This window comes from Petaurus breviceps, unplaced genomic scaffold (genome assembly GCF_028583685.1).
Source record: "Petaurus breviceps papuanus isolate PSGF00001 unplaced genomic scaffold, PetGlider_PUasm1.0 90897, whole genome shotgun sequence".
Classification (NCBI taxonomy): Eukaryota; Metazoa; Chordata; class Mammalia; order Diprotodontia; family Petauridae; genus Petaurus; species Petaurus breviceps.
The window spans coordinates 12229461-12255016 of NW_027187374.1; the positions used below are offsets into that span (position 1 = coordinate 12229461).

At 33.4% G+C, this 25556-nt stretch overlaps 1 protein-coding gene across 3 annotated transcripts in view; it reads left to right on the forward strand.

Annotated features, from left to right (window-relative positions):
• ERG (ETS transcription factor ERG) overlaps window positions 1-25556 on the forward strand; it is a 172831-nt gene that overhangs the window by 37309 nt on the left and 109966 nt on the right. The window contains exon 1 of one of the 3 annotated variants that reach the window (XM_069075012.1): window positions 3558-3694. The exons of 1 other annotated variant lie outside the window; for it this stretch is intronic. In XM_069075012.1, the coding sequence (XP_068931113.1) occupies window positions 3677-3694 (18 nt within the window). In that variant the 5' untranslated portion in view covers window positions 3558-3676. One more of the 3 variants, XM_069075013.1, reaches the window with a different exon arrangement.

Genomic DNA, 25556 nt, shown 5'->3' on the forward strand with positions numbered 1-25556 from the left:
TCTCTCTCTCTCTCTCTCTCTCTCTCTCTCTCTCTCTCTCTCTCTCTCTCTCTCTCTCTCTAATTTCTATTCCCTTCACCTATTTTCATACTGAGAATAGTTTCATCAGTTACAATTATCATTTTTCCATGTAGGAATGTAAATATTCAACCTGTTATCCTGATTGTGTTTCCACAATATTCAAACTGTTTCTTCTTGGATGCTCGCGATATTCTGTCCTTGATCTGGGAATTCCAGAACCTGGCTATAATATTCCTAAGAGTTTTCTTTTAGGGATCTTTTTCAGGAGGTGATTGGTGGATTCTTTCAACCTCTGTTTTTCCCTCTGGTTCTAAAACATCAGGGCAGTTTTCCTTGAGAATTTCTTGGAGGATGATTTCTAGGTTCTTTCTTTGATTGTGGCTTTCAGGTAGTCCAATAATTTTTAAATTATCTCTCCTGGATGTATTTTCCAGGTCAGTGGTTTTTCCCATGAGATATTTCACATTGTCTTCTATTCTTTCATTTGTTTGGATCTGTTTAACAGCATCTTGATTACTCATTAAGTCATTAGCTTCCATTTGCTCCAATCTAATTCTGAAGGAATGATTCTCCTCAGTGAGCTTTTCAGATTCTTTTTGCCTCTGGCAAATTTGGCTTTTTAAGGCATTCCTCTCCTCATTGCCTTTTTGAGCCTCTTTTGCCATTTGAGTTAGTCTGCTTTTTAAGGTGTTATTTTCCTCAGTCAGGCTGTTGACTCTCATTTCATAATTTTCTTGCATCATTCTCATTTCTCTTCCCAGTTTTTCCTCCACTTCTCTTATCTGCTTCTTAAGGTCTTCTATGGCCTGTAAGCAGCTCGTATTTTCCTTTGAAGCTTTTGGTGCAGGAATTCTGACTTCACTGTCTTCTTCCTGTTCCATGCTTTGATACTTTTTGTCCCCAAAATAGGAGGCTAATGTTGGATTGCTCTGCTTGGTTTGCTTCCTTTGCCTAGTCATGTTGCCACTCAGTCACTTGACTCCTGGGCTTTTTGCCACAGTAGGACTCTGCCACCAGACAGGGGAGCTTCCATCCCAAACGCTGGGGTTTTCTCAGCTGCCTGAGGTATTAGTTGGGTGCCCTCTCTGAAGCCTCCACACTCTCTGGCAAGCTGGTCACACACCCCAGGACCTCCACCCTAGACCACAATCCAGATCCAAGCAGGTGAAAGCAAGAGCGATTACCCCTCAGACTGGTCGCTTGGTCCCCCTGCAGTCTGCAGGCCAGGAGCTGAAGCTGCCATGTGGCGGCGGCTGCATGGCTGCCTTAGGAACCCAAAGTCCACACTGCACTGACCTGTCACTTTGTGCTTAGAATCTATGTATTGATAATTCTGGATCACCACAGCTGCTGGTGATCTGGAGTTCCTCCAGCTGGGGCTGGTCAGGCTTGCCCTGAGGCTAAAACCTTGCCTGGGCTGGTATTGGCTCCAAGAACACTGTGCTGTTCGATTTCTGCCAGCCTGCCGGGCTGTCCTCATGGGAGGTTAGCTTCTCTGTGTCATTTTGTGGGTTCTGTAGTTACAAAACTTGTTCAGAGTCCCTTTTTACATGGATTGGAGGTGGTGAGAGCCGGAGCTGCACGGAGGTCCTGTTTTTACTTCACTGTCTTGACTCGGCCCCCCAGGATCCTTCTATTTTAAAATTTACCAAGATTTTAAAAGAAATACAGTTTTTAGAATTTTTTTGTGTAGTGAAGAAAAATTTACATTGACTCAGAAAGAACTTACATGTACATATTTAATTTTTCAGTTTCATTCCATTTGAGCCAGGGAAAATGAGGTGTTACAGTGTTCTATTAGACTGGAACAATTCAGTAGAAATAAAGTCCTTGATGCTTTCTAGTACGGAGACAAAGAATATGTTAAGATATGAAGAAATTGAGAGGAGGCAACTGTATAAGATCATAAAGAATTTTCTTTTGTCTATTTTTCCTTAATATAGAACTGTACTTTAAAAATTGTATTTAAGTACAACCAAAGTAGAGCACTGTATGCTATGGTGCTATTTTAAACTATGATTTCTAATGAAAGAAGAGAAACTAAAGGACTTTGGGTAGAAATTACCCATATGAAAAAGCTCCAAGTGTTTTGAAAACTTAGGGGAAATGAATTTCTAATCATCTACTCATCTTACTCATTGTTTGGAGATGAAAGGAGAGGAAATCAACATTCCCACCAAATACAATTACTACAACTGGTCAGGTTTTGATTTTTACACAGAAAAGAAAAAAAATTCATATGTCATCTTTTTTTGGCCTGCTATAAAGGTGAAATCACCTTTTTTGTTTGTTTTTTTTCTAAGGTAGACAAAAAATAAAGTCTGGTGTACAAAAATGAATCCTGTGATCTGTATTGAATTATGTAATCTTGACGACTTTATCAAATCAACCCCTTGATCAATTAGCTGAAACTCTTGGATAACTGATTCAGGATTTGACTCTATTGTGTTCTCTTCTGTTACATATTTGGGCCACACCTTTTTACTTGTGTAACTTTCCTGTAGCCTGTCTAGGCAAAATGTTACTGCCAGAGTATGTCATTTCCTGAAAATGAGTAATAAAAGTTATGTAGGAAATTCTCTAAGTAATGTGCATGTCTGTATTCTTTGTCTAAATGTTAGCTGCTATTGTTGTTGTTGTTGTTGTTGTTGTTATCAGGAGAAAGAAAAACAAAAAAAAAGTGACCCTGAACTTATGGATTAAGTTTTGAAAATTTCTTAATCATTTCACATAACGTACAGGAAAAATGCCATGGGTGTCCAAATTTCTTTGCCTTTGTGACTTTTGCCAAGTGGCAATATTCCCAGTGACATTGTGTAATTGTAGTGAACTGAAGAAATTTTGAGTATGTATTTGGATTTTTAGTAAAATGGATAAAAAGATACTTTCCCCCTGTTTTGTTTACTTTAATTCATAATATTCTAGAATCTTTAAATTTGTACACATTGAAGGAGAAAAAGTAAAAGTGATAATTAAGATGCTTTGGGGTTTAGACCATGACTAGAAACTTGAAAATATATATAAAAAAAGAACTATTAATAAATATCTCTTGGCTCTGTTAAATGAACTTTACCTGACAGCTTCATTTCATGAGAAAGTCATAAGGCCAAGAAACCTTGATTTATCTGGTTCCTTGCTGATGATGAGGTAGGAGGTTTGATAAGACAGAGACTGTCAATATCTAGTGATCCTATTTGGTAGACATATTAAATATGTGGATCCCAGGGGACTAAGTATATATATATATATATATGAAGTTGCACAGGACTTGGCCCAGTTGGGCCATCACCTGCATCCTGCTTCATGCAGAATGTCATACACAGTGCACAGCCCATCACACCTGCCTAAGCAGCCAGTCACAAGCAATTGACACTTCTTTTTAATTAGGAAAAAAAAAACAAATCTTGGCTGTATGTAGTTAAGAAAAACAACATTGTTTTTAGGGTCTCTTATCTCTCTGCTCCCAAATATCCTGTTTCTTCGAGTCATGTAGCCAGGACCAATAGAAACCTCTTCCTGCCATTGACTGACTTCATTTCCCAGACTTAGCACAATCTCATCCGCTTTAAACAACCTCATCAAAACTACTTTCTGGTCAGAGAGAAGCAATAATTATTATTATCAATAATTAACGATTAATAAACTTGAATGCACTATGGCCAGCACTATTAAGGTAAGGATGGGTACCTTTTGATTTGACATGAACTTTTTTCTTGTTACTCTGCTTTTGATTTCCTTTATCAACATAGATAAGTTGGGATTGGGTAACACCCCCACTGCCACAATAGAGGACAACAAGATTTCCTTTGTACTGCCTAGTAAATTTCCTTTTTCCTACTCCAACCATCCGCAAGGTTTAAAAACTTCAAACTGAGAAAAAAAAATAGGGTTTTTAAATTAACCACTCAGTACCATGGATTACTTTTGCAAAGCCCTATTTTGCGGCACCTTTGAATTTTCAATTTCTTTAATGATCATTTTGTACGACTTGGATGTATATCTGACTAGAAGCTGAACTAACCTGGAAAGGAGTTGCAGGCTGAGTAAAAAAAAAAATGTTCTTACAAATGTTTAATTTTGGGATACTCTTTAATAACATTTCGATGCTCAACAATGCAAAACCTTTCAAATATAATTGAAAGGGCACTTGGAAAACCATTCTTTTCAATGGAATCTAGAGATATTGGCTTGATTTTGTGACATCTATATTCTGATGGCTACTCTGTATAGAATATACATATGTTCATGTAAATATATATGGAAAATGTATTGAGTGGTACTTATAAGAAAATAGAGCATCTTAGTTCTTTGTTAGCAATGTATTAAGTTTTATTTGGAGCAAAATATTTGTGAGGTTTCTAAAAGTAAGGACTCTATACCCAATTCTCTAACTGTGGATAAAACTGTATTTTCTTTGCATGTATTTCCACAGAGATAACATCCAGACAACTATGGTGATAGTTGTAAAGATCAAATTTTAAATGTGGAGTTACATTAATTTTATGTATCCTGCAAATAAAAAAAACCCCTGACTATATTTGAGTATTGTCATATATATTTTCAGTGGCCCCTGTGCCTTGGGGAAACTTTTGTACTTTTCTATTACTATCCAACCACCACCAACAAAAAGCTACCAAATCAGACGCTAAATTTTGGAGGAGATTGGGTTTATTACATGCTATTAACTTTGCCACAAAATGTTGAAATGAAATTTGAGTTTTTCTCTAAGGTTCTGGTTAATGTTAAAACTCAGAAAAATAGAAAAGTTGTCTAGAAATAGGTGTGGAGATCCAAAAAGAAAAAAGTTCTCTTTCATTAGGTTTTATTGTAACCTGTAAGAATGGTACATTATAGTGGACATTTTTTCTAATGCTATTCTTGGGTAATAGCATAAACATTCATTCAATTTTCTCTCCTACATTATTCTTTTAAAATATGTTATGTTATGTTTCAGGGAATATTATGTGATCCGTGGTATTTAAAAATCCATGTATCGTTGAGCTATGAACTATCATTTTATTGAGAATTCTATCAGTTTAATCTAGCTAAGTCAGGTACTAGAACTTCTGTGTAACTAAATTGAAAAAAGAAAGGAATTAAAAAAAAGTTTTAGTATATTATTATTTTTATTTTTTAAAGACAGGAAAAGTTAATCTATACATATTAAAATGTTACCTTTTCTTTCCTTTTACACAATGGGTAATAGTTATGTTTCATAGAAGTAAAATAAATAAATAACATTTTAATATTCAGTAGTTCTGTAATTTCACTGAAGTGTGTACCCTCTCAAAGGCACTGTTTGCAACCTATCCATGCCTTCTTATCATGTAGAATTCTTGCTGATGTTCTATAAATCCTTTCTATATAGAGTCTACCATCTATACAAAATGCTTTGGAAATCTTGAGATATAGCGTATGTCTTGGTGAATTGTGAAGGAGAACTTGGCACAAAACTATAGTTTTGTACAAAATAAGAGTACAAAGCTATAGCATGCAAAAGGACATCTATCAAGTCTATTGATATGTAGGTCCTTTATCTGAGCTAACAGCTTTGCAAAAAGGGTGATACAACTGTTACCACCTTTTTGTTATACTAGAATATATTGAAATATATACTTTTTGAAGTTAGAATATTTTCAATATTGTTAATGAATTTCAGTATTTTCTTACAAATGTTTTATATTTTTGCAGAATGATACACTGTTAGTATGTTAATCATAGAGTGTTTATATGTTATATATCTTTGTATGTTAATGTATGGTATAAACAATTCAATACCTATAACATGGTCAAATAAAATAGTTCAATTTTGCAGATACTTTTAATGCAAGTATCTATTAGGCTTCCTGAGTAATGAGATTATTTTACAAACTTGTTTAAATTGTGAAAAAAATCTTGAACTGATACCTGCAGATTTATTTGTGTTAGTTAAAATTAGCAAGGGTGAAATTATGAATGTTTATTAAAATTGGGAAATATAGTTTCAGTTATTTCAAGATAATATCTGATCTCAAAAGGGTTCTATTTTTTATGTCACAGGAAATAGACCAATTTTGTTTGATTAAACATAAAATTTATGATAGAGTTGAGTTTCTGTGCTTCAATGTTATATTTTGCAATTGTTATTTTAATGTACTTTTGGGTACTCCTATTGAACTAAGAATTGATATATTAAGCCTATTGTATGTAGTAATAGTAATTCCTTTTTTCACCTTTGGCAATTTGAAATTAGCAATAAAATTCACACAACAGAAGAAATGTAGGTTTTTGTTTTAAACTGAGTGTATTATTGCTCTTTTACATATAAGTATTCTTGACTTTGAAGATTAGATTAAAAGGTATTTTTTTTTTCCTAAGGTTGTAAACCACAAGGAATGATGATGCTTGTGAATTTAGTCTGTTTCTGTATTGTCTGGGTATACTGAAGAAATTTTTACATCAAACTCATTACAGAGTTGCCTACAAATTTTAGGGAACCTGCATGCTTGACTTAAAATTAAAGGGCAGACATACAAATAACTTGATTGAGAGAAAACCATAGGTTTAAATTATAGTTCAAGCAAAGATTTATTTCATGATCTAGACACACACACACACACACACAAACACACACACTTTAATTACTTCATTTTAAAGTGTAAGTGTTGGCATTTTCCTGTCTCAGAAATGTTTATAAAAGGATGCCAAATATAATGTAGTATTTAAGAGAAGAACAGTTAAATCGCATCCTCATTAATTGAGAAACACTGAAACTTATTTAAGAAACAAGATAGAAAGGCCAACCCTTTCAATAGTCTTCTAAAATATTTTTTAGAGGTTTCCTTGAAATGCTAGCATAAGTATCATGGACTTAGCTGGTGCTTAAAAATGCTTCCTGATTTTGTAAATTCTTAAGTGTTTATTATTTTGAACATGAACAAATACCAATAAACATGAACATTTTAATATACAAAGAACATAAAAAGACTATATGAAACCACAAATCTTTATTACATATAGCTTGTTTATTTTGAATTATATAATAAATTCAGTCTAATAGCTCAAAAACTGTCTTGTCTCTTTCCCTCTGAAACTCCTTCTGTTCTCTTTTGTGAATGCTAAAAATGCTTTATTTGCACTCTATTCTTTTTTCTTCTTAATTTAGCAAGTGTCAAATAATGGGTATTACCTTAGTAGAAAAAGAGGATTATATATGAAATTGTAGATCTCTATAACATACAATTTGTTATTCAACTTCTTAGTTCAACCTTTCAAAGATGCCCAGCTTGTACGTGATTCATTCTTACCTTCTTAGCAAATTCTAAGTACTTAAAATCTCTCTCTCTCTCTCTCTCTCTCTCTCTCTCTCTCTCTCTCTCTCTCTATCTCTCATTTTCTCTCTCTCATTCTCTCTTTTTCATTCTCTCTCATTCCCTCTCTCGTTCTCTCTTTCTCTCCCCTTCCTCTCTCTTTCCTTCTCTGCCCCCCTCTACCTCCTCTCCTCCCCTATCTCTATCCTCCGTCATCCTCTCTTCATCCTATTTTTGGAAAAAAAAAGAAAGCCAAAGCCCTTGTATACTTGTGCAAAAAAAATTTCCCCATTGGTGTCAGAAAATGCATGTTATGTTCTGTATAGTGAGTCAACTAACTGTCAGGGAGGAGGGTAACATGCTTCATTGTAAGTCCTCTGGAATCATTATTGGTAATTGTACTGTTATAATTCTCAAGTTTTCAGACTTGCTCTTCTTCATAATGCTGTTATTGTATAAATTGTTCTCTTAACTCTGCTCACTTAACTGTATCAATTCATATAGGTGAAGACCTTTTTAGGTTTCTCCTAAAGTACAATAATATTCCATTATATTAATAGACCATAATTTGTTTAACCATTCCTTGATTGATGGATACTCCATTAGTTTCCAGTTCTTTGCTACTACAAAATGTGCTGCTGTTATTTTGTAAGAATCTATTTTTCCTTTGATCATTTTTTGGTCAAGTGATTCCTATTTATTCTTATGTTTTTAGTGTTTTTTGAAGAACAAAAGGATGTTAGAATTTGTCAAATTTTTTTTTAGCATTTATTAATACAATTGTAATTTTTATTATCATATACTATGTTTAGAATTTTCCTTATATTGGACCAAGTTTATATTTGTGGGATTAATCCAATCTTTTGATTTTTCCCCCGAAATCCATTTGCTAATATGTTATTTAACATTTTTTGTGTCACTGTTAGGGATATTGGTCTATAATTTTCTTTCTCTGTTTTGTCTCCTGATTTAGATATTAAGACTATGTTTGTATCATAGAGTTTTAAAGGCTTGCTTTTCCTATTTTGGCAAATAGTTTATTTAATAATTCTTCTGTGAATCTTTGATAGAATTTCCTAACAATTTCATTTGGTCCTGAACATTTTTTTCCTTTGGGAGTTCAGTTATGATGCACATTTTCTGATACTAGGTTAAATAATATACATTCTTTGTTCCTTTAATTCAGGTGTTCTCTTAGTTCTTGTGGCAAAACCATCTTTTTTCTTCCAATGAAGTTTGATTCATAGTTGTGGAGTAACTCTTTTTTGAGCTTTTTTCTTCTCTTGGTCCATAAACATTCATTTTGTTTGGTGTTTTCTTCTCTTTATTAGTATTTTCCAGACTACATTTCTGATTTAGTACTTGATTTCAGTGCCAATGTGAACCCCATCCTGCACTCTTGAATGGGTGGCTGGTTTCTGTTTAGTTTCAAACTTGATTTCTGGACTTCTGCCATTGGTATCTATGTTTTCTCATGTGTATGTGCTCAAAGTACTGGAAGGTATTAGTGTTCTTATTCAAAACTCTGTGGTTCCTGCGGATTCCTTGGAATTCTCAGTCAGGGAACTGTTCTAAACTTTTAGCCTGTTCCTCTGAGTTCGTTCTTGCTTCCAAGTCTGGATCCTTCTTCCAGTGCCCACAGATTCTAGTAATTTTTTTTGTCAATTCTAAACTTGAAGGATTTTTTTCTGTTTCTGTTTGAGTTTTTTGATTCTTAACAAAAAAATCTGATGGATGAATGGATAGATGGGTTGAGGAGTGTTTTTGACAATTGATATTATGTAATAAGAAATGGAATTTACTTTTTGAGATTATAATTTGTTGGTTTGCAGTGCATACACAATGTTTTCTATTCAGATGGAAAAGAAATAAACACTAAAATGTAAGCTTACAATGAAGAAAAAAACATTTGCTGATAGGATTTCAGTAAAAATAAAAAAGGAATTGTATTGACAGTTGCTTATGTATCCATTGGTACACAATTTAAGTTGATTATGAATTATTCCGCTGAACTTTCTTTTTCTACAAATTCTTAATAACAAAAGGAACATGAAATATAAAATCCTGTCTTCCAGATAGAGTTTTAATCTTATGTCCTTAGATGTAAATGTGTACTTTTTCTTTTTTGAATTAAAACCTTTCTATGCATAATTTATAACTGAAAATTACTTATCAATTTGCCTTGTAGATTCTTTCCTAATTTAATCCATCTGCAAAAAATATACCTCTGATTACTCTTTTTGATCCATGTTTTTAAGGGATTGCAGATTTGAAGGCAAAAGTGGGAATAGCTTGATTTCTGGAGATTATAGATTTCTAAAAAAGAGAAGAGCATTTTTTAAAAAAGAGATGCCTCTGAGATATTTCTTTAAGTATTTACAACTTTTATGATTTTATGTAAAATTTTTTTAACATTTATTAGCAAAACTTAAGAATTTAAGAAGAAATTAAGATTTTTAATGTCTTTGGAGTCAACATTTCTGGATAACCTAATGAAGGTCCTAAATCTGAATATGAAACCCTATTTTGAAATTCAATCTGTGTGTACAAAAGCCAAAAGAAAACATGGAACTTTTTGATATGAATATGTTGGAAGTTATTCTAGGTAGGTATCCCCAAATTGATAGATACACTGACATGGGAATTAATAGCCAAGTCAAAATCTTGAATGCTTAGATTCATGATTACAACTAGATATTTGTTTGCTGTGTCACTGAAATATAGCAATATTGATGGAACACTGTGTACTAAATACTGTGGGCTTAAAAGAATATGGCATGGTCCTTACCCTTACACAATTTATTTTGTATTATGGGAAAGATTTTATATATAAATAAAACATAAAGAAAGTCTCTTGAAAAAGTACAATTAGATACAAAATGGTTACTTCAGTGTTGAAAACTGGTTTCATAAAGTAAGAGAGAGAATAATGGCATTGAAAAAGAATTTAGTAGACTATTTTCTTATCTTTCAGGTACATAGGGAACATCTGGCTTTATTTTAAAAATAGTTTTTCATATACTTGAAGATCATTTGTAAATCAGTACAAAAACAAATACAAAATGGCCCTTAGTCTTTTATGATCCTCTTCCAATTCTGCAGTAACTAAAGGAAAAGTGATAGGAAACAGGAAGAGAGTGATAAGAATCATACAACAACAACAACAATTACCATACCCAGAAGAAATGCCTTCAGAAAGAAACAACAAATATCAGAATATTTGGTACTGAATAAATATTCTAATTGCTTACAAAAGATATTGGTTTTGAGCTTTTCACATAAAAATAAAAACAAAAATCACTTGTTATTGACCTTCTAAACACACAATTTTTTAATAGGTCTGCATATATATTTAGAAAATATATTTTAGATAAATACTATATAATGTAATTAATATATAAATAATATTAATATATTTATAATGATATAAATCTATTATAGAAATGTCTAAGTTATATGTATATGTGTGTACATGTTTTATAATACTCTGTTGATCTTATGATGAAAGTTTCTTTAAGTCAAAAATTTCTTCAAGGATACAGAGAGCAAGCAGCAACTGGGGAATCTGAATATAGATTGCTTCCCCTGGCCCCCTTGATATTTTCTTTAAATAGTATCAGTGATTGTCATTAAACATTTATCAAGTGCTTGCTATATGCAAGCACTGGGAATAAGAAAGAAAGGCAAAAACAGTGCTGCACTCAAGAAGCTAACATTCTAATGAGGGATACAAAATGTAAAGAACTAGCTATATTGAAGTTATAAACATAGTAGATTGGAGGTAATATGAACGGGAAAGTTAATGGTAGTTAAAGGATGAGGGGAGAGACCTAGAAAGACTTTCATGAGAAACTAGGATTTGAACTTAGCTTTGGAAAGAGCCAGAGAAACTAAGAAATGAAGGTGAGGGAGTAGTGTAGAGGAGACTAAGTATAAAAATGAACCAGGTTATGAAGAACTTTAAACACCACACAGAAAAGTTATTGTATGATACTGAAAATAATAGGAGTCACTGTGACTCAGTGTGCATGGCGTAGACATGGTCATCCTTAAATAACTTTGACAACTGAATGGAAGATGAATTGGAGTAGAAAGAGACATAAGGAAGAGTGATCAGTTGGAAGACTATTGGAATCAATAGTCCAGGTGAGAGATGGTAAGAGCCTGTACTAGGGTTGTAGCTGGGTGACTGGGGAGAAGGGAGCATATCTGAGGATGTTTTGGAGTTAGAAAAAAGATTTGGCAATGGATTGAATATGTTGGGGTGGGAGGGAGACAAGGGAGACGAGAATGACATAGACATTGTGGCCCTAGATGACCAGGTGATGCCTTTGACAGTAATAGTAAAGTTCAGAAGAGTGAAGGGTCAAGTCAAGGAAAAAAAATTTATTAAGCATCTTTGTTGTTGAGTCATTTTTTAGTCATGTCTGATTCTTCATGACTCCATTTGGAGTTTTCTTGGCAAATATACTGGAGTGATTTGTGATTTCCTTCTCTAGCTCATTTTACAGGTGAGGAAATTGGAGCAATAGAGTTAAGTGACTTGCCCAGGTTCATACAGCTAATAAGTGTCTAAGGCCAAATTTGAACCCAGGTCTTTCTTACTCCAGGTCTGGCATCTAGCTGCCTTTTTAAGTATCTGCTATGTGCCAAACACTGTATTAAGTGCTGGGCATACAAAAAAAGGCCAATCTCTTCCCTCTCCTCTCCACAAAACCTAGTCTCTACTCTCACAGTTTTTTGGTGTGTGTGTGGGGGCAAAATGCAAACAATTATGTACACATAAGATATATACAGGTAAATTAAAGGTAATCCCAAATGAAAGATATGATGATTAAAGAGAAGGGAAAGGCTTCTTATTGAAGGTGGAGCTTTAGCTGAGACTTGAAGAAAGCCAGGGAAGTAGAGATCAAGAGGGAGAGTTCTAAGCATATAGCCAATGAAAACACCCTGAGTTGAGACTTTGAATGTCATTCATGAATACCAGCAGAGTGACCAGTGTTATTAGATCTCAGAGTATAGAGAGGAGAGTAATGCATAAGAAGACTGGAAAAGTATGAAGAAGTAGGTTGTGAAGGACTTTAGTAGATAAACAGAGGAGCTCATATTTGATACTAGAGGTAATAGAAAACTACTGGAGTTCATTGGATTTGGTGGGAGGGTGTGTGATATGATAAAAAAATGTACATTAAAAATCAATTTTGGGGTGGGTAGGTGGCACAGTGAATAGAGCACCAGCCCTGGAGTTAGAAGGACCTGAGTTAAAATCCAACCTCAGACACTTAACACTTACTAGTTGTGTGACCTTGGGCAAGTCACAACCCCAGTTGCCTTGCCTTCTCCCCTCCAAAAAGCAAATAAAATAAAATGAATTTCATAGTTGAGTGAAGGAGTGACAAGAATATGGAAAAAGTTGAAGTGGGGAAATGAATTATAAGGCTATTATTGTAATAATCCAGAGATGAGGTGATGAGAGCCTGCACCAGATTGTGACAGTCAGAGGAGAGAAGGGAAAGTATATAAGAAGAGTCAAGGATGACATGTAGGTTGCAAACAGGTGACTGGAAGGATGGTGGTGCCCTTAACAAAATAGAGAATTTAAGAAGAGAAGTTTGGGGGAGTAAAGTGGATAATGAGCTCAGTTATGGACATGTATTTAAGATGTCTATGAGACATCTAGTTCAAGGTATCCAAAATGTGATTGCAGATGTAACTCTGGAGATTAGGAGAGAGTTTAGGACTGGACAACTATATCTCAGAATCATCAGCATAATTTAACCCATGGGAGCTGAAATCCAAGGAATTGGGGAGAAAAAAAGTAAGGAGTTCTGTTTTGGACATGAGTTAGAGATTATTCTGTGATATATGTAGTTCATGAAGTAGAAGAAGGCTGGATATATAAATTCTTGGTTCTTTTCATAGAGATAATTGAATTCATGGTAGCTGATGAGATTACCAGGTGAAAGATTCTAGAGTAGAAAGACAATAGGGTGCCATAGCAGAGCATAGGTAAAAGAAGTCAAAAAGGGGTACTTGAACACATAGAGCCAGGGGAGAGTAATGTTATGAAAATTTAGAAAGAGAGACTTAAAGAAGGTGATCAATATTGTCAACTGCTGCAGAGAAGTCAAGGAGGGTGAGGACTGAGAAAAGGCCATTTTATTTGGCAATTAAGAGATCATTGGTAACTTTGGATATGATAACTCCTGTTGAAAGATGATGTCAAATTTCAAAAATTCAAGAGAAAAAATAGAGACAAATTGCTTATTTGCCTTTTTGTAGAGAGAAGGAAAGAAGGAAGCAGGGAGACAGGGAAGAAAGAAAGAAAAAAGGAAGAAAGGAAGGAAGAAAAGAAGGAAAGGATAAAGGAAGAAAAAAAGTTCATTTTCCCTCTCAAATTCCATCCAACATACATGTGTGTACAAATGCAATCATAAGTTTGACTGTTTTGAAGTTTAGAAAAATTATAATTTTAAAAATAGCATTCACATGATTTCATCATGTCAAGCTAGCCTCAGTCATGCAGTTTGCTTTTTAATATAAGAAAAGAGATCTTAGTTAGATGTAAGATATGTAACTCATTTACAAAACTCCCTTGAAGAAATGAAAATATGTTTCATTTCACTTATGAGAGAGGAGAAACTTGTTCATCAGAGATGAGAAGCCAAGCCAAAGAGATATAGTAATAATAATAAATTTGTGTTTCAAGATATATTGATTGTAGCCACTTTCAGAGTTAAAGTCTACTGAATTCTGACTAATGGTGTTCGTTTTGCCAACTGGTAGATCTTAAAAACACTAATTGGATAACATCATCTTTTCAAATGTCTATCAAAGTGTCACTGATTATTAATGACCTCTAAATAAGATGGATTGGTGTTATTAGAAGACATACCTCCTACTCTTTTCCACAACTCTCTAAAATCTAAGACAGCAAACAATAGGAGAACTAGAACCTACAAATTCTGGCATCTATAGAGATAGGGACTGGCCCATTTATTTATCTCTTTGTTTTACATTAATTTCTAAAAACTTCCAATTTCCAATTCTCTCTTTCCCTACAGCCTGTCTCCTACCCATCAAGAAGGCAAACAATACAATACCCATTGTATATGGGAAGTCATGTGAAACATATTTCCATATTAAAAAACCCACCAAAAAACCCCCAAGAAAAATTAAGTGAAAAAAAAATGCCCCAATGTACACTTAGAATTCTTAAGTTCTCCCTCTGGAGGTGAATAGTATTTTTCCTCATGAGTCTTTTAGAATTTTATGAATCGTTCCTGTTTATAAGAGTTACCAAGCCTTCCACAATTGATTATCATTAAAATGTTGTTATGGTGTACAATGTCCTCCTGGTTCTGCTACCTTCACTTTATATCAATTCATATTAGTCTTACCAGGTTTTCCTGAAACCATCCCCTTCATAATTTCTTGCAGCACAATAGTATTCCATGAATTTCATGTAACATAACTTCATTCAGTTATTTCTCAACTGATAGGAATTGGCTCTATTTCTAATTCTTTGCCACCACAAAAAAGAATAGCTATAAATATTTTTGTACTTATGGGTCTTTTTCCTTTTTCTTTAATTTCTCTGAGATATAGATCTAGTAGCAGTATTGCTGGGTAAAATAGTATGCACAAATTTAGCTCCAAATTGTTTCCCACAATACTAGGGCCAGTTCCACCAACAGTGTATTAAATGTCCCAGTTTCTCCATATCCCCTAAAGCAGTTGCAATTCCCTTTTCTTGTGACATTACCCAATCTGGTGGTGCCTTAGAATTGCTTTAATTTTATTTATCTAATTATTAATGATTTAGAGCATTTTTGCCATATGGCTTTGATTTCTTCCTTTGAAAACTGCCTGTTTATATTCTTTGTTGCTGTTGTTTAGTCATTTCAGTCGTGTCTCACCCTTCAGGACTCCATTTAGGATTTTCTTGTCAAAGGTATGTAAATTTTTTGCCATTTCCTTAACCAGATCATTTTACAGATGAGGAGACAGGCAAACAGGCTTAAGTGACTTGCCCAATGTCATACACCTAGCAAGTGTCTTAGTCTAGACTTGAACTCACAAAGACGAGTCTTCCTGACTCTGGGTCTGGCACTCAATCCATTGTCCCATCTAGCTGCCTTTGACTACATATCAGTAGAGAAATGGCTCTTATTTCTATAAATTTGTCTCAGTTCTCTGTATATTTGAGAAATGAGACCTTTATTAAAGAAATTTTCTGTAAAATTTCCCTCTAATTTTGTCTGCTTGGTATTGGTCTTCTCTCATGGTTTTCTCTTTCTCTTATTTCGACTTAAATTCTTCCCTTATCCATAGATTAGACAGGTAATTTTTTTTCCTCCTGCTCCTCTAGTTTGCTTACAATATCACCCTTTATGTCTAAATCATGTACTCATTTTGACTTCATGTTGGTTTATTGATATTATATGATATATTGGTCTATGCTTAGTGACTACTAGACTGTTTTGCAGTTTTCCCAACAATTTGTTGATAGTGAATTTTTGTCCTAAAAGCAGGTATCTTTTGGTTTATCAAACATAGGTTACTGTGGCCATTGATTTCTGCAAATCCTACACCTAATCTATTCCACTGACCAACTATTTTTTATCCAATGCCAGATTGTTTTGATGATTGCCATTTTATAGTACAGATTGAGACCTGGTGCTTCGAGGGCTTTCTTCTCTCCCTCTCCCCAGATTTGCATTGATATTCTTGATCTATTGTTTTTATAGATGAATTTTATCATTTTCAATATATTGACTTCCCCATGAGAAATTAATATTTTTCCAATTATTTGTTTCATCTTTATTTGTGTGAAAAAGATTTTTTAATTGTATTCATATAGTTCCTGGGTGTTTGGGCAGGTAAACTCCCAAACATTTTACATTTTTTACAGTTATTTTAAATACAATTTCTCTTTCTATCTCTTCTTGCTGGGTTTGTTGATAATATATAGAAATGGTAATGATTTATATGAATTTATTTTATATTTTGCAACTTTGCTAAAATTGTTAATTATTTCGACTAGTTTTTTAGTTGATTCTTTAGGGTTCTTTAAAAGGTATACCATCATGTTATTTTCAAAAAGTGAAAGTTTTATTTCCTCATTGCCTATTCATATTCATTTTATTTTTCTTGTCTTATTGTTGTAATTAGCATTTATGGTAGAATATTGAATAATAATGGCGATAATTGACACCCTTACTTCACCCCTGACCTTATTTGGAAGGCTTCTAGTTTATCCCCATTGCAGATAATTCTTGCTCTTGGTTCCATATATATATATATATATATATATATATATATTGCTTATTGTTTGAGGAAGTTCTAATTATTCCTATGTTTTCTCATGATTTAATAGGAATGGATGCTATATATTGTCATGAACTTTTTTTGCATCTATTGAAATAATCATATTATTTTTTGTTGTTTTTGTTATTGACATGATCAGTTATGTTTATAATTTTCCTTAAACTGGGATAGTTTCATTTGCACTTTCTGTACAACTGGTAATGTTAAAGAATGGCCTAGGGCACTAAGAGGTTTTACTTCCTCATGCTCACATAACCTGAGAGGACTAGAACTTAACATTTCTGGCTTTAAAGTTGATTCCCTATTCCATCCAATACCCTGCCTCTAATTGTTTATATTATCCATACAAATTAAAGATGACTCATAAATAAGTTAAAATGTCTGTTGAAGTAGCTCATAAAAATTTTCTAAATATTATTGTTTTGTGTCAAGGTAATTCATGTTTTATAAGATAGTGTACCAAATTACAGTAAACAAATTTACATACAATAAACTTCACCTAGTTAAAACAATACTCTCTAAAGTTACTAGTTATTTTTTAATCACCAAATCTGATGGCATTTTTTAAAAAAGCAATTGGGGTTAAGTAACTTGCTCGAGGTTACACGGCCAGTTATTTTGTGTGGGTGCTAAGTATCTGAGGTTGGAACTGATGATGGCATTTTCTTAGTCTTCATCCTTCACCTACCAGTTTTATTTTACATCACTGACTGACTTCTCCTCTTTATGTATTTTCATGACATTTCTATTTTCCCATCTATTCCCTGCCTATTTGACTCCTCCTTTAAGTTTCCTTTGATGGTTCATCACCCATATGACCCATCTTAATATCCAAAATCTATATATCAATCCCTGGTCTCTTCCATAAACTTTAGTCCCACATTACTAATTGATTGTTAGATGTTTTGAACTTGATGTCACAGAAACACCTAAAACTCACGTTCAAAATTTAATTCATTATCTTCATCCTCAAATCATTTTTTAAATAAAAAAAATGGCCAGCCTTCTAGTCTTCAATGTTTGTAATATTCACTTTATTCTGGAATTCTCACTCTATATTCAACCACCTGTCAAAAAATTCTACATATACCCATATGTACATATATGATGTACATTAGAATGTAACCTCTTTGATAATTGAAATTGGTTCATTTATTGTATTGTATCCCTAGTGCTTCACACAGTGCCTAGAACAAAATAGGAACTTAATAAATGCTTATTGACTTTGCATTCTGGGTCTTTCGAGGTCATCCAAATGAAGTGTATACTGTTTCTCTAGGATTTTCTCAGTAAATCATTATGCCACCAGAAAATATAGTTTTATCTCCTCTTTGCCTGGATTGACACTTTTAATTTCTTTCATCTAATTATGACTGCTAGCATTTCTAGAACTATATCAGATAATAATGGAGAAAGTGGGCATTCATGCTTTCTTTATTCCTGTATATATTGGGAACACTTATATTGTATTCCTTTTTCATATGACTATAGATAGGTGTTTTATTATATTAAAAAGTCTCTCTATGATTATATTTTGTAGATTAAAAAATAGAAGTGTATGTTGTAAAAACTTTTTCTACACATATTGAAATAATTGTAGTTTTTAGGTTGATAGTTTTCCTAGTGGTGAGCCATCTTTGCATCGCTGACCTAAATCCAATTTGGTTATAACAAATCATTTCTTGGATGAGCCACTGTAGTCTGTTGGTCAGGATTTTAAAAAATTTGAAATAATATTCATTAAATGATATAATATTTTATTTTATATAACATAATATATTATATATCGGCATATAATCTGTCCTTGGCTTAGGTGTCAGAAATATATTTGTCTCACAAAAGGTTTCTGATAGAGTTCTGTATCAATTTTGGAGAATAATTTGTATGACATTGGTACTAATTGTATTTAAAATGTTAAACAGAGTCCACAAAGAACAGAAATTTTTTTCTTTGGTAGTTTCTTTGGTAGCTTCTTTGGTAGTAGCTAGTACTATTTTTTTTTCCTGAGATTAGATTATTTAATATCTCTATTTAGTCTCCTGTTACTTGGAGTATTTTATATTTTTGAATATGTTGCCCTATTTCTCTTGTGTTCTCAGTTTTGTAAGCATATAACTTTGTATAATAAATTCTCACTATTCTTTTTATTCTTTGTTTTTGTAATCTTGCCTTGTTCATTAAATATATTGTTGATTTTATTGAGTTAAGGATGCTCAATTTTGTTAAATTTTTCATAAGATTAGTGTTTAGTTTTATTTATCATTTCCATAGTCTGTAGTTTCCAATTTTTTTCTTCTTTGGTTTTCTTTTTCAAATATAATTTTTATTTTAGTAAACAAAAATTCTTTATTTTTAAGTTGAGTTCCATTTTCTCTCCCATCCTTCTTCCCTTCTTCTTCTTTGAGAAGGAAAGCAATTTGATATAGATAATACGTGTTCAGTCATGCAAAATATTTCTTTATTATTGTTGTTGCAAAAGAAATTGCAGACAAAAAAGTAAGAATTATGAGGTTAAAAAATATGCTTTAATCTGCATTCAGACTCCACCAGTTCTTTCTCTAGAGGTGGATAGCAATTTCCATAGTAAATCTTTCAGAATTGTCTTGGATCATAATTGAATTGCTGAGAACAACTGCCATTCATTGTCATATATCATTGCTATTATTGTTTACAATGTTTTCCTGGTTCTGCTCATTTCACTGCATTAATTCATGCAAATCTTCTAGATTTTTCTGCAAGCATCTTGTCCATCATTTCTTATAGCACAATAGTATTCCACCATAGTCATATATTACAACTTGTTCAGCCATTCCCTAATTGATGGATATCCCCTCAATTTCCAATTATTTTTTTCACATCCACAAAGAGAGCAATTCTAAATATTTTTGTTCATATAGTTCCTTTCCCCTTTTCTTTGATCTCTTTGGGATACTGATCTAGTTGTGGTATTGTTGGGTCAAAAGGTATGCACAGGTTTATAGCCCTTTGGGCACAATTCCAAATTGCTCCTCAGAATGATTGGATCAGTTCACAGCTTCACCATCTCCTTTAATTTTGAATCTCTCATCTTCAGTGCTTGTTTTGAATTGGTTTATTTGTAAACTTTCTAATTTTTAATGCATTTTTCATTCATTAATCCTCCTTTTTCCCACTTTGCTATTCTATTGTAGATATATAATTTCCTCCCAAATCTATTTTAACTTCATCCCAGAAATTTATATTGTTTATAATTTTCTTTCATAGAATTGTTGTTTCTATGATTTGTTATTTGACTCTTTAATTAATAGGATTTCATTGTTATGACTTCATTTGGGACTGTGCCTTTTGTTTGTGCTTTCTGAACTGATTATATTTTTTTATTGCTATGGCCCATAAATAATAAATTTGTCATCTACATTTTTGCATTAATTTGCAATATCTCTGGATTCTATTACACAGTTAAATTCTGTAAAAATTCCATATGGTGCTGATAAACATGTATATTCTTTAGTGTTCCCATCTGCCAGATGTAATGTCCTTTTTGTTTGAGTTTCTCCAAAAATTTGTTAAATTCCATGTCCAAAATTGAGAGGGGACATTAAAATCTCTAATCACATTTGTTGTTGTCATTCAGTCATTTCACTCATCTCTGACCCTTCCCGACCCCATTTGGGGTTTTCTTGGCAAAGATACTGGTGTGATTTGCTATTTCCTTCACTAGCTCATTTTACAGATAAGGAATCTGTGATAAACAGAGATAAGTGACTTGCCCAGGGTAAAACAACTAGTAAGTGCTGAGGCTGGTTTTGAAATCAGGTCTTCTTGACTCCAGGCTTGGTGTTCTATCCACTGAGTCACCTAGGGATATTACTTTATCTTTTTGCAGTTTAGTTAATTTTTCCTTTATGATTTTAGATGCTAAGATATTTGGAGCACATAAGTTTAATATTGGCACTGGTCTGTTGTTCATGCTTCCTTTGAACATAATATCATTTCCTTTTTCTTCTTTTTATGTAATTTATTATGTATATTTTTGGCTTTTCTTTGTCTGATACTGTAACTCTAACTCCTTTTTTGGGATTCATCTGAGGTGCAATAGATTTCCTTTCCAGCCTTTTTTTATTTTGCATATATTTTTGCTTTTGATGTATGTTTCTTATCAGCAACAGATTGTGGGTTTCTTCTTTCTTACTGATCTGACTCCCTCCTTGGATTATTAGATTACTTAATTTGTCAAAGTTATGAGAGGTTTATATTTTGTTTCATTTGTCTCTACAATTTTTTTTCTCAATTAGGACTGTAGTTATTGTTGTTCCTCTTCCACTGTAAAGACAACATTTATCTCTCCAGCTACTTTTGGTTAATTTACTTTAAAGCAATACTTTTACTACTTATCTGTTCCTTCACCATCATCACTCTGGCCCCACCTTGAACCCATTTTCACAAGTTTCTCTAGATTAGGAGTTTTACTTCACATATTTGTAATGGGAATGTAAATTTTAAAGATCTTCCCTGCCCCTAGGCTAAAGTGTACCCAGAGCCTGGGGTGGGAGGCTTGTTTTTCAGTTGATACTTCTTGATTGGCCAGTGAGTCAATAAGGTTGTTACATTCTCTGAGCCAGGAGAAGGCTATATAAGCCCTGATGTGTAGCTTTGTTTTGGGGCTCACTTTGAGAAGTGTTCTGTGATTTGATATGGTTTCTGGGAAGCCGTTGTCCAGAGCCCCCAGGCTTTGAAAAACCCAGATGTTGATTGGGTATGGATGTAATGGTTGGACAGTTTGAAATCTGTCTACTTGATCTGTTTCTGTCTTGATAATTCTGTCTGTATATTCTGAAGTTCAGGGTGCTGACCTCTTCCCCCTGAACTAGGTAAACGATACATGTTTGACTGATTAAAGTAAGCTTGTTAACCCATTTTGAGTTGCTTTCCTTTAACAAAGCAGATCCAAGAACCTGTGTTGGCAGCCACCCTGGGGATGCTTGGAGTGCTTGCTGCTACAATATTAATTACCATTTCCTTTTTCCTTTTATCTAATTCTTTCCCTCTTACTTAACTATAGTAATCCTCCTCCCACCCCATCCCCACCTCCATCCCCACTAATCCTTTTCATCTTCTTTTTTTTATTTCCCAAAGGGAACTTTGTACAAACTTAACCATTAGATTGTTCAGCACAAAGAGCACTACACTAGAGTAGAAATTAGGAAGAGATGATTTAAAGTCCTGTCCCATAGATTTACTAGCTGTGTGACCCTGGGCAAGTTACTTAACTTCCAGAACAACTCATGTGACTACCAACATTATAATATGTGAGGAACAACTTTGAAAGAAGTCACAATTCTGATCAAAGACTAGACCAATCTTTAGTACAAAAGATGGATAATGAAGTATGCAGAGTGAGCCATGCTTTTTCAGATGTGGTCACTATATTGATTTGTTTTGCTTGAATATATATTGCAAGAAAGAGTTTCTACATGATTGAGGTTAGTAGGTGGTAATACTATATTTTAAAAGAGCATCAATAAAACTTCTTTTTAATGTAAAAATAATAGTGGCACTCTTTATAGAAATAGGGAAGTTGTCAGGAAGGGAGAGGTTTCTTGGAGGACAGTGGTGTGTTTTGTATTGGGCATGTTGAGTTTTATATGTTTGTGGGACATCCTGGTGGAAATGATGAATAGATAAATTGGAAATGTGGAATTGGAACTCAGAAGAGACTGAAGGCTAAATGTGTATCATTAGCATTGACTAGTTAAAACATCTGGACTAGATTTATCCTAGAGTGTAGAAAGAAAAGCAAAGAAGTCATAGGAGAAAACTCAGGTGATACATTCATGTCTAAGGGGTGGGCAATGGATTGGTGAGTCTGCAAAGAAGATTGAGAAGAATCAATCTGACAGTTAAGAGAATGAGAACAGAATAATGTTCTGAAATTTCTGGGGGAGGAGGGAAGGAGGTGGTTAACAGCATCAAGTATTGCAGAGAGGCCAAGAAGGACAAAGTCTGATAAATAAGCAGTTATTAAAAGTCAACTTTGTTCTATGCATGGAGGTGACACTAAGGACTCAAAGATAAAAGTAAAATACCTTCAAGAAGCTAACATTCTGGGTGGATACACATCTTCCCATAGGAGATGTCTTTCCACTTGAACTTTGAAGTAAGGACTCTAAGAGAGAGGCAAGGAGAGTGTACGCTTTAGGTATTGATCATAGCTTGTGCAAAATAAGAAATGAGAGACGATACATTCAGGTTGGGGAATAGCTAGGGTACCAATTTCACTGAAATAGAAACAACAGAGGTGATTAAGATGAAATATATTTGAAAAGTGAGATGTTGATCAGATGCAGTCCTTCAAATACCACACTAAAGAGTTTTATTTAATTCTAGAGGAAAGAGGAAGTTCTTGAAAATTCCCAAGGAGAGTAATGACATCATCATTCTTGTGTTGTAAGACAATAAGTGTCCCGAAGATAATCTTGTAACTGAGTTCTATGTATTTTAGGTGCTATGGAAAGCAGACATAGAGAATTGGGAGCTACCACATCTTTTGGTTCACAGTAGATGGTGCTATCATTGTATAGAACCAAATTTGATTCTAATTTTTATATTTGAAACATGACATATAAAATATCTTGAAGGACTCTCTTATCCTGCTTCTCAAGAGAATTATTTTTTTTCCTTTTTCAACTTAATTTTGTAGTCACATGGCAATGAAATAAAATTTACCAATTTACACAAAATGATAGTTCTCCCTCTGAGCTTAATCTGCCAACTAATCCTACACTAGTAGGTTAGGCTCCAGGAAGGGAGAGGAGGGGGAGTACTACTTCTCTGATCCATCTTCTAGGAGAAACCTCATGAGTTGTGACTTATAACTTGAGTCCCTTTCCTGTGTATGTTCCTCAATATTAATAAAGTAATATAACTTTGCTAACTATTAGAAAAGGATATTTGTAGAAACTAGGAATAATGAACCTTCTCATAACACAAGTAGCATGTAAACCAAGTCTGCAAGAGATAAACTAGAGGACTTTCAAAAGTAAGGATCTATATTATCTCCTCTATTATTATTATAGTGCTGGAAATCTTAGTTATAACAATAAGACAAGAAGAAGAAACTGAGAGAACAAGAATAAGCAAAAAAAAAACAAAACCCCACAACATAAGCACTTTTTTTCCAGATGATATGATGGTTTACTTACAGAAGTCTAGAACATCCATAAAGATTAATTTAAACAAAATTGCAATATATAAAATAAATATACATTAATTAGCAGTTACCAACAAAACACAATAGGAAGAGAGAATGCAGTTATTTTTAAATTAATTATAGCTCTACTTAACTTTTCTCAAAAGTCAAGCAGAATAAGTCTATTTCTTCTTTTGCACAATAACCTTCTAAATAATTGAAGAGAAATATTTTGTCTCCCTAAGTCTTCTCTTCTACACATAAAATATTAATTCTTTAATCTATCATCATATATCATGAACATGAGGCCCTGACCACAGAAAGGTCACTGTCCTCTAAGATCTCTCTTGCTTTTCAGTGTTTTTCCTAAAATATGGCATGCTAAACTGAACATAATACTCTAGATGTAGTTTGAGAGGATTATTCCCTAATGGAATATCACATCACATTAATGTTTTTACCTCCCATATTGCATTGTTGACACACATTGAGATTTCTTAAAATTGTTTTCTAACTATACTTTCCTCATCTTGTCCTTACAAAATGATTTTTAAATAAAAGTATAGATTTTTATATTTATCTCTATTAAATTTCATCTTGTCAGTTCATTTTTTTTATCCTGTCAAAATCTTTCTGGATCTTAATTCTAACATTTTTGTTCGCCATTCCTCCAAACTTTGTAACCTCTACTATGATTATCATGGTGCATTGAAAGGGGGGTAGCCACAATGATAAGAATAATGGCTGATAGTTTTTTCTTTTGGTGCAGATCTGGGATTTCACTTACGGAGGGAGTGCTTGGTGTGAAACTCATTTATCCAATGTAGAAAAATAACTTTGTAGTTTAATTTTAAAGAGTTGTTGGGGGGAGGGATACTGAGAGGGTAAGTGGTTTGACCATTTTTCCATAGATAGTACATTTCAGAGGCAGGCCAGGAATCCAGGTATTCCTGAATCCAAGACTAATCCTCTATACATTACAATACACTGCTTGTCTAGCAAGCATGTAAATAGTACTTTAAACTTCTAATGCATTTCATACAGAAATATATGTAATGTGACATATATGTATGATACATGATATGTATAGGATATACATAATTGTGTGTGCATTATGCACATACATTTATGATGTAATTGAAATATATAATAAGTATTCTGTTCTCTGATCTTCAAAATACCACTGAAAATGTTGCAGCTATTATTATTTCCATGAAGAAACTGAAGTCCAGAGAGCAATACAAGATAAAAGAATCATAGGACTCTAACTGGAAGGAACCACAGGATCATAGATTTAGAGCTAAAATGGTATTTAAATGTTATATCATTCAACCTCATTATTTTATACATAAAGCCCAGGAAGATTATGCAGTTTGCTCAAGGCCAAACAATTCGAATAAAAGTCAAGGTTTGAACCCAAGTCTTCCAATTCTACATTCAACAATCTTTTCAATAGAGTAATTGATTAATAATTATTTGTGAATGAATAGATGAATGCTTAATGAGTAGTAAAGTACAGTTCAAGCATGGTTCAGAAGAGGGATGGAGGACCATTGATTTGCATTAATCAGGAAAGGTTTCACTCAGGAAGCAAAATAGAGCCTATGTTTTGTAGGATTTAGCAAGATGGAGAGCTAAAGTCAGGACATTTAAAGCAGAAAAAGTGTCATGAACCAAAAAGTTAAAAATTTGTCAAGAATTGTTTAAAATGTGTATTTTAATTTGATTAGAGCAGAGGGTTAATGTAG